Source organism: Populus euphratica, unplaced genomic scaffold (genome assembly GCF_000495115.2).
Source record: "Populus euphratica unplaced genomic scaffold, PopEup_1.0 scaffold2506.1, whole genome shotgun sequence".
NCBI lineage: Eukaryota > Viridiplantae > Streptophyta > Magnoliopsida > Malpighiales > Salicaceae > Populus > Populus euphratica.
In genome coordinates, this window is record NW_011502334.1 from 7,507 (window position 1) to 17,148 (window position 9,642).

The 9,642-nt window shown below is 34.7% G+C and overlaps 1 protein-coding gene across 1 annotated transcript; it reads left to right on the forward strand.

The window, feature by feature from the left end:
- The first annotated feature begins 295 nt into the window (after nt 1-295).
- LOC105119083 (valencene synthase-like) lies at nt 296-3,331 on the forward strand. Its single transcript, XM_011017182.1, has 7 exons — nt 296-491; nt 597-858; nt 952-1,318; nt 1,495-1,713; nt 1,828-1,966; nt 2,082-2,330; nt 2,977-3,331. Exons 1-7 carry the CDS (start codon nt 357-359, stop codon nt 3,268-3,270), a joined length of 1,665 nt encoding a protein of 554 aa, XP_011015484.1. The 5' UTR covers nt 296-356; the 3' UTR covers nt 3,271-3,331.
- Nucleotides 3,332-9,642: the final 6,311 nt, after the last annotated feature.

The window sequence follows — 9,642 nt, forward strand, 5'->3', positions numbered from 1 at the left end:
AAGATTGCTGACGTTGTTGTATGGAAACCTAAAAGAAATGTATGGGAAATATGCATTCGTCCTTTGCCATCTTTTTCTGTGTCCCTTTCTTTTCCTGTCTCCCCCCTGCGTACACCTTTATCGACCGCTCCGACTTCTCTAGTTGAATACCATGTAGTTTTCACTAGTAATATATATATATATATATATAGACACATATTCTCACGTGATTAATAAACACCACCCACCCACCGACCCCGCCCCCACCCCCCCTGGTGCCTATAAATACACGTGATCTATGCAGATGTTGTTCACTGCTCTATTTCCCTAACCGATAAAAAAACTTGCCATCTACTAAGCATCCTTGCCGAAGCAGCATGTCTACCCAAGTCTCCCAAGAAGTTGTACCCAAGACTCCTGAAGCTCATCATAATGAGATTATTCGCCGGACAGCCAATTTTCATCCAAGCATTTGGGGTGATCAATTCATTTCCCATCTCCCCAAAGACAAGGTCATTGCATGCAAAAAGGACAAAATTGTGTGTGTGTTTCTTTGTTATTTTCTTCTCCCTTTGAGAAATTTAATGATGCGTTTAATATTATGGTAACTAATGCAGGTGCATGAAGCCATTGAATTGCAAGAAATTGAAAAGCTAAGGGAACAATTTACGAGGGAACTCTTGGCTAGTAATTCATCACAACAGCTGGATCTTATAGATGCAATCCAGCGCCTAGGTGTGGCTTACCACTTTGAAACAGAGATAGAAGAAGCACTACAGTATATCTACAATAACCGTATTGGTATGGAGGATGATGACCTTTACAACACCGCTCTTGGTTTTCGACTACTAAGACAACATGGCTACAACGTTTCATGTGGTAATTATATGTATGGCCATTTGTTATAAGAAATGTGCATAACATAATCTTCATACAAATTTTCAAGTCTATTTCTCTGGTGATTTAATTCAGATATATTTAACAAGTTCAAAGATGACAAAGGTTATTTCAAGCAATCCAATGATGTTCGAGGCATCCTAGGTCTCTATGAAGCAGCCCATCTAGCGGTGCATGGAGAAGATATTCTTGACGAGGCCCTTGCTTTAACAACCATCCACCTCAAGTCCATGGCAACTAGTCCAGACTGTCCACTAGCAGCAAAAGTTTCTCATGCCCTAAAGCAGCCCATCCAAAGGGGCGTTCCAAGACTGGAGAGCAGGCGCTACATTTCTATCTATCAGGACGAGCCGTCATGTAACAAAACTTTACTAAGGCTTGCAAAGTTGAATTTCAATCTCGTGCAAGAATTACATAAAGAAGAGCTTGCAGAAATTACAAGGTGATGCTTGTATCCAAATTTAGAATGGAAGCACGTTGACATGTTAAAATGAATATTGACGCAGAGACAAGTTATAATGCGTGCATTAGCGCTTTTTTCTTCTTTTTCTTTTTTTGAGGATTTCTTGTGAAGCTATTTACTTCTTCAGATGGTGCTCAATATTTTATTTGTTTCAGGTGGTGGAAGGGTTTGGACTTTGCTAGAAGGCTTCCTTTTGCAAGGGACAGGGTGGTCGAGTGCTTCTTTTGGATAATAGGTGTATATTTTGAGCCTCAGTACTCCCTCGCCAGGAAAATACTTACCAAAGTAATAGCCATGGCATCGATTATTGATGACATCTATGATGTTTATGGCACCCTTGAAGAGCTGGAACTTTTCACAGAAGCAATTGACAGGTTTGTTGCCTGGAAACGGCTCTTTTATTTTTTATTTTTAAAAAAGTAGAGCTTAATTAAGAGACAAATAACGGTTACAATGCGATTACAAAAACCTGGACACTTAATTTTCAGGTGGGACACTAAAAGCATGGACCACCTTCCAGATTACATGAAAATATGTTATGAGGCACTATTGAATGTTTATAGCGAAATGGAGGAAAAAGTGGCGAAGGAGGGATGGTCCTACAGAGTCCACTATGGAAAAGAAGCAGTATGCACCACACTCTTCACTCTCTCCTTAAATCAAATACTAATATACTATGTTGTAGAAATTACTCTATTATGTTTAACGTAGTATTCATTTTTATATGTACGGTGTCTAACAGATGAAAGTTCTAGTCCACGCCTACTTTAACGAAGCCAAATGGTTCCATGAAAATCATATCCCGACGATGGAAGAATATATGCAGGTGGCTCTAGTAACGTCTGGTTATTCCATGCTCACAACCGTGTCTTTCGTTGGCATGGGCGACATGGTGACCGAGCAAGCATTTGACTGGGTGTTCAATCACCCTAAAATTATTAGAGCCTCAGAAACAATTGCCAGACTCATGGATGATGTAAAATCACATAAGGTATGAGCTTATTTTAATTTGTTAAAAACCATTCAAGTAAAGATTGTTTGAAATTCCTTGAAAGTAATAGCTGTTGGAGTTAGGATAACTTGATAGTTTGGAAATGGATGAACTGATCGGATTGGTGAGGAGTGTAAAAGAATTATATAAATTATATTTCAGAATTTTATTTGACAGCTTAAGTTAGTAGGTTGGGTTGAATCTTTAATATATATTAGAGTTTTAATGATTAAACAGCTATAAATTTAAATCTTATTATTTTTATTTATTTGATAAAAATATCATGAATTTGTGTAAATTTCAAGTTTAAAAACTTTTACTTGAAAGGTATGTTAAAAAATAATATCAATTATATATTGAAATTTTATTTAACAGTTTAAGTTATAAAGTTAAATTTGATAATGAAAAAATAAAAAACTAATTCCATTGATGCCATAAATATGGTTAAGTTTGATACATTTATTTTTATGTCAATTTATTATAGACCATATATAATTGTGCTCCATGATTGCTTTGCTAATTATAGCTGAAAGTATGGATTAATTCCCAAACCTTTTCCTTTATTTCCAACCATTACAAAAAAATCTACCCTCCACATGTCATAAAGGTCTGAGCTTCTTTTAATTTTATTATATATACTTTTCAGTTTGAACAAGAGAGAGGACATGCCGCCTCAGGAGTTGAATGTTACATAAGGCAATATGGTCTCTCGGAACAAGAAGTGTATAAAGAGTTTCACATGCAAGTCGTCAATGCTTGGAAGGATATAAATGAAGAGTGTCTCAAACCTACCGCTGTGCCAATGCCTCTGCTTGAACGCATTCTCAATCTTTCGAGAGTCATGGATGTCATTTACAAGGAGGAAGATGGGTATACCCATGTTGGAAAAGTTATGAAAAACAATGTTGCGTCATTGCTTATAGATTCAGTGCCAATATAACTGCTAGGTTGCGGATTTTCGCTTGCGATTACAATGGAAACAAATTCCTGCCGGTTATAGCCCCATGCACTTATTTTTCTAATAGTATAAGGAGACTTATTTTTCTTATTTTGTATTTTTTCTATTTTAGTTTGATATATATAGTTGGTTTGCTGTCAAAGGAAACTAAAAATTAAACCCAGATTGTTTAACAAAAAATGTACTCGTGCAAATCAAAATTATTTTCACAAAGAGTATCTACTCTAATATTATGCTACAAAATAAAAATAGAGGGTTTGAATATAAAAAAAACAATTTAAAATAAAATAACTAAGAAACAATTCAAATTAAAATATTCAAATTAATCAAAAGAACAAACCTTCGTTCAAGCCAATATTTATCATAAGGTCTTTTACAACTGATTATCGATGAATATATATCAATTAGCATTTTAAATATTTATCATTAGAACTATTTTTTTATTTCTCCTTAGTTATAGTCAATTATAAAATAAGAAATCTAATTAACTCTAACTACTAAACAACTCAAGACAAGCCTTCAAATTTAATTTAATAACAACCTTAAAAATTAGAGAGATTGATGAAACTAAACAACACAAGCACAAACAATTGCATTTAATTTAGTTGAAAAAATTTTCTAAGATTTACTAATTTATGATGTAGCAAATCATTAATTTTTATTTTCTTTTCAAATTAAAAAGATCAAACAATTATGGATTTGATATCTAACCTAGCAGTAGATTGCAAGAAATAATAAACTAAATGCTTCCTATTAATTAAACAAAACAATCATAAAAAATAGACTCTGAAGAGCATTTAATACTCAAAGAATAGATTAAATAATGAAAAAAATAGATATCACAGTTTTATTGATTCAGAGGCTTTTGTTTCCTTCGACTAAGTCAAATTTAGTTACATAGTATGATCTTAGAAATAATGAAGGAGACAATAAAAAATAGGGAAGAGGAAGAAAAAAAAAAAAGAGGAGATGAAATCTAACTTGATCTCCCTTTTCTCTTTTACATTTTTTTTAAATCTTTAAAAGCCTACCAAATCTCTAAAAATACTCTCCAATAATAACCATCAAATTTAAATATTCAATGAATTATACTCTAATTACGAAGTTGTGTTGAAATTATCCAGAATCATTCAATTAATATTGTTTCATCATTAACGTCTCAATTTACATCCTAAATCAAAATATAAAAATAATGACTATATTCAGATATCAAATAAGTATAAAGTAATAAACATTAAAGAAGAAAAATATGATATTTTGCATTCTCAACAAATTCCCTCACACTTAACTTTTACTTTCATTTGACAAAACTCAAATTAACTTTCCATGATAACCAAAATAAAGGTTGCAATGCCATCAACAAAAAACAATCAAGCTCTTCAAATATCATAACATATCATGAATAAATATTCTTAAACAACTTTTAATTATTGATAAGTATCTCGTCTTGTGGCTTTTGAAAATCAAAAGGAGCAAGGTTTGATTCTAAGGAGGTGTTTGTGGCTAAGATTACTACTACTCACATTGTTATGGTTATTACTAACCTAAAAGGGTGGTTAATTTGAAATATAAATGTGATAAATGCATTTTTGTATGGAAACCTTAAAGAAAAAAAAAACATATATAGCTCATTCACTTAGCATGTTCACTCTCTCCTCTTTTGAGGTTTGTCATTCAAAGTGATCTTTATATAAATTAAAGCGAGCACCATGTACTTGATTTGAGAAATTTCATTCTACTCTTCATGATTTTAATTTTATTTAGATTATGTTTCATTGTTGTACTTCTTATATATAAGGATGATATTGTTATTAAAGGACCTAATTCTTAGTTGATTGAGCATCTATAAATGCATTTTAACTAATCATTTCTTATGAAAGATCTCAATACCCTATAGTATTTTCTTGATATTTAGGTATATTGTTTCTTGACTAACATGTTTTTGTATCAACACAAGTATACATAAGAGCTTCTCACCCTAGTTGGTCTTCAATGTAGTTATATGGTCCTTATACCAATGGAGGTCAACTTAATGTAACCATAAGATGATTGCAAGATATTATCTAATATATCATCATAAAGGCAGCTAGTAGGGAGTTTGAATTATTTGATAATTACTCAGCATGATATTTCTTTTATTGTATAACAATTTAATTTATGTATGCTCCTTGCAATTCTTGGCCATTGTGCGATGTATCCTTTCTTATATCATGGGTATTTATGGTCAATGGTTATTCCTTCTCGATAGGACTTCTTTATAGACTATTGGTTTTAGTAATGCGAATTGAGTTGATTTTCCTCATACTCATCATTCAGTTACTGGTTAATACATCTGTTTTGGTGATGCTTTTATTTCTTAGAATAGTGAGAAGCATGATCTAGTTTCTAAATTCTCAAATGAGTTTGAATATTGTGTTATGTCATTTGCATGCTCTAAGATTATTTGGCTTTTAAGTTTGTTGGGTGAACTCGATATTCCTTATCTTACTGTTACTTCTTTTCATTTTGATAACACCCAATACTATTCTAATTGTTAACAATCTTGTTTTTCATAAGTGCACCAAGCACATTAAAGCAAGTTATTATTTTATTTATGAAGCATTTGACCATTATATAATTACTCTCCCTTACATTTTCATTGAAAACTATGTGTTTACCAGGGTTGTATCTTGTCAACAACATCAATTAATAGTTGACAAATTGATACTTTATGATCCACTAATATCAATTTGAGTGGCATGTTAGCTATAATATCTTGATTAAGGAAGATTGATTGATATTGTAGTTATGGTCAAATGGTGATTTAAGGGATATAGTTATATCACTACTTGACTATTTAAGAAAAAGAGATCAACATCTTGACCATTTTTACAACATAGACTCAATATAGTTCTTAGTATTTCCCAGGGGTTAATTTGAGGTTCTTAATTCTGGTTGACAAAAACACACGACACAACCCATACCCACACTCACCTGCTACTATGATGAAGAAAGGAGAATGGAGGTTATGCCCTACAGCTACTGGGGGGGCTATGCAGAAGCCACCCCACACCCCCTTGCCCTGCCCCCTAATGAGACAGGGCAGGGTAGCCTCTCTCTCTTCCTACTTATAAATAGAGGAAGAGATACAAAGAGAAGAAGGGGGGGACGAATGTGAGAGAGAGGGGGGGAAACCGAACAGAACAGAGGGGGAAGAAAAAGAAAAAAAATAAAGATGGGAGGAACAATCTGAGAAAGAAGACAGGGAGGTTTACAAACGAACAGAAAATAGGGGGGAGTTTTGGTTTTGAGAGGAAAGAAGCTCGGGCATAACAGAAGAAAAAGGAAGAGAAGATGGGAAACTGAGAGAGAGAAAGAGTTCGCTAGTTTTGTAAGAGAGAAAAGAAAGACCAAAAGAGAGAAAAAAAATTAATTTTTTGAGAGAGAAAAGGGTGAAGAAAAAGGGACCGAAAGAGTAGAAATGAAAGACAAGAAGAAAGGAAAGAATATAGAAGAGAAAGTAGGGAACAACCAGAGAGAAATATTACAAAAGGGGGGAACATTTTGGACCAGGACAGAGGAGAAAAAGGAGGGAAGCTATCCAAGAAGCGGGGAAGAACGGGAAGTGACAGAGAAGAAAAAAATACCATAGAAGAAGAACAACCACAGCTACCATCGTGCTTCCTCTCCACCACCACAACACCACCTGACCATCGTTGACGGCCACGAAGAGACAAAGGAGAAAAAGAGAAGATAACGAGAGAGAAAAAAAAAAGGAAAGGGCTGAGAAGAGAAACAAAGGAGGCAGGAGAGAAGAAGGGAAAACCACCACCGCAACACCACCGAGAATGGGCACTAGCATCACCATCAGCTCAACTATCCGAGGTCATCACCTCAAGTAATTCTCTTCCCCCTTATAATCATCAGTTATTGTTCATCCTCTTGCATGCAGAACGTGTACTGTGCACATTCTGCAGGCAAGAAGAATAATTAGTTAGTTAATGTGCATGCGCACAGTAACAAGTTCATGGTTGTTGTGGGCTGGAACATTAGCCTAGCCCATGCCCTGCAACAACTGGGATGGCTTTGCAAAAGCCACCCCACACCACCCTGCCCTACAACCGGATGAGATAGGGTAGGGTTGCCTCTCTCTCTTCGTGCTTATAAATAGAGGAAGAGAGATAAAGAGAAGAGAGAGGGGATGAATGTGAGAGAGGGGGGGAACCGAATAGAACATAGAGGGAAGAAGAAGAAGAAAAATAGAGAAGGGAGGAACGATTTGAGAAAGAAGACAAGGAGGTTTATAGATGAACAAAAAATAAGAGGAGGTTTTGGTTTTGAGAGGAGAGAAGCTCAGGCAAAATAGAAGAAAAGGAAAGAGAAGAAGGGAAACCGAGAGATAGAGTCTGTTAGTTTTTTTAGAGAGAAAGGAGAGACTAAAAGAGAGAAACAATAATTTTTTGAGAGAGAAAGGAGTGAAGAAAAAGGGACCGAAAGAGTAGAAATGAAAGACAAGAAAAAGGGAAAGAATAGCGAAGAGAAAGTAGGGAACAATTGGAGAGAAATATTATAGAAGGGGGGAACGTTTTGGACCGGGATAGAGGAGAAAAGGAGGGAAGCTATCCAAGAAGTGGGGAAGAATGGGAAGTGACAGAGAAGAAAATATACTAGAGAAGAAGAACAACCACAGCTGCCACCGTACTTCCTCTCCACCACCACAACACACCACCTGACCGCCACTGACGGCCACGAAGAGATAGAGGAGAAAAAGAGAAGATAACTAGAAAAAAAAAAAAAAAAAGGAGGGGGCGAAAAAAAGAAACAGAGGCAGGGGAGAAGGAGGGAAAACCGCCACCCCAACACCACCCAGAACAGGCACCAGCATCACCATCAGCTCAGTTATCCGAGTTCATCACCTCAAGTAATTCTCTTCCCCCTCATAATCGTCAGTCATTGTTCATCTTGTTACATGCAGAACATGCACTGTGCACGTTCTGCAGGTAAGAAGAATAATTAGCTAGTTACTGTGTTCATGCATCATAACTAGTTCATGATTGTTGCGGGCTGGAACATCAGCCCAACCCACGCGGCTGGGCTAAGTCCAACCATGTTGCTACGGGCTAGAACATCAACCCAACCCATGTGGCTGGACTGATACCAGCCCTATAGAATGGAGGCCTGATTTCATTTTAGGCTGATTTCGGCCCAGTCTCATTTTGGATTAGCACAACCCTAAAAAATAAATAAAAAAAATCATTTTTGGGAAATTCAGGATTTTTCCTGCGTGTTTTTTTCTACAACATTTTGATTAATATCGGTTTGTATTTTTACATTGTAAAGATACAAAATTCTGTATTAAAATACCCGATTTTCAAAAATAATTTATTTTCATGCATACGGCCATATTTCTCAAAACTAAAAAAACTCATATTCTATTTTCATACAACAAAGAAAACTTCAAAAAAAAATATTTTAGCATGCATTTTTTGCTTTAATAACTAGTTTATTAAAGTCATAAGAACTTGTTTAATATTTCAAAATTTTCAAAAAAAAATATTTTTTTCTTTTATTATCAGGGATTATGAATTTATACGTAAAATGTATTCCTGATATTGAAAAAGTAGTTTTTTTATTGATATTAGGACGGTTAGGTTTTAACCAATAAGATAAGGATCTCCTTATCAAGGAGGACTTTTTATCAAACCATAGATAGATCAATAATTAGAAATACAATGAAACCTTAGCATTTATCAGACAATTAAACAATGCACCTTACTTTAGATAGAATATATTTGGGGTGCTAATACCTTTCATTTACGCAATCAGTCCTCGTACTTGATTTCTAAAACCAGTTAGGGTTCCTAATGATCAAAATACCAGGTGACGACTCCCATCCTATTTTTTCACTAATAAAATATAAAAATTCCTTATTTTCCTATATTTTTCAGATATACATATGAGTACGAGTAAATGATCACTCTAACACCGCACACATACAACAATGAGCACAACATTTAACATTTCTTATTGCTAATTATGATTATTATTTTTTTAAGAATAATGCCATGTTAGTATTTGACCTTGGATCAATAGTTAATTTCTTGACACGAATACCTTGACGGATCGATCCAGATGGAATCTTTTGTTTATCTCACGGAAAATTAGGTTTGAATATATTATGAAAGAAATACCACTTAAAATTGACACCTAACCTCAACAATGTCATATTGCTTCTTGACATTGTTTATTCATCGGTAGCTAGCTGAAAGAGATATGTTGAAACTACTAGGTCAAAAAACGCAATTCCTTGCTTAAACTAGGCCTTGGACATGTAAATAATGGAAATGACAGGAGCACGTAAACAGCCGTGAAATG

What these genes read in the sequence shown, in the direction of transcription:
- LOC105119083 (XM_011017182.1), top strand. Translation starts at nt 357, where the DNA reads ATGTCTACCCAAGTCTCCCAAGAAGTTGTACCCAAGACTCCTGAAGCT. An exon ending in CCCATCTCCCCAAAGACAAG is followed by an intron (nt 492 to 596) that starts GTCATTGCATGC and finishes TAACTAATGCAG; the next exon opens with GTGCATGAAGCCATTGAATT. An exon ending in TCCACTATGGAAAAGAAGCA is followed by an intron (nt 1,967 to 2,081) that starts GTATGCACCACA and finishes GGTGTCTAACAG; the next exon opens with ATGAAAGTTCTAGTCCACGC.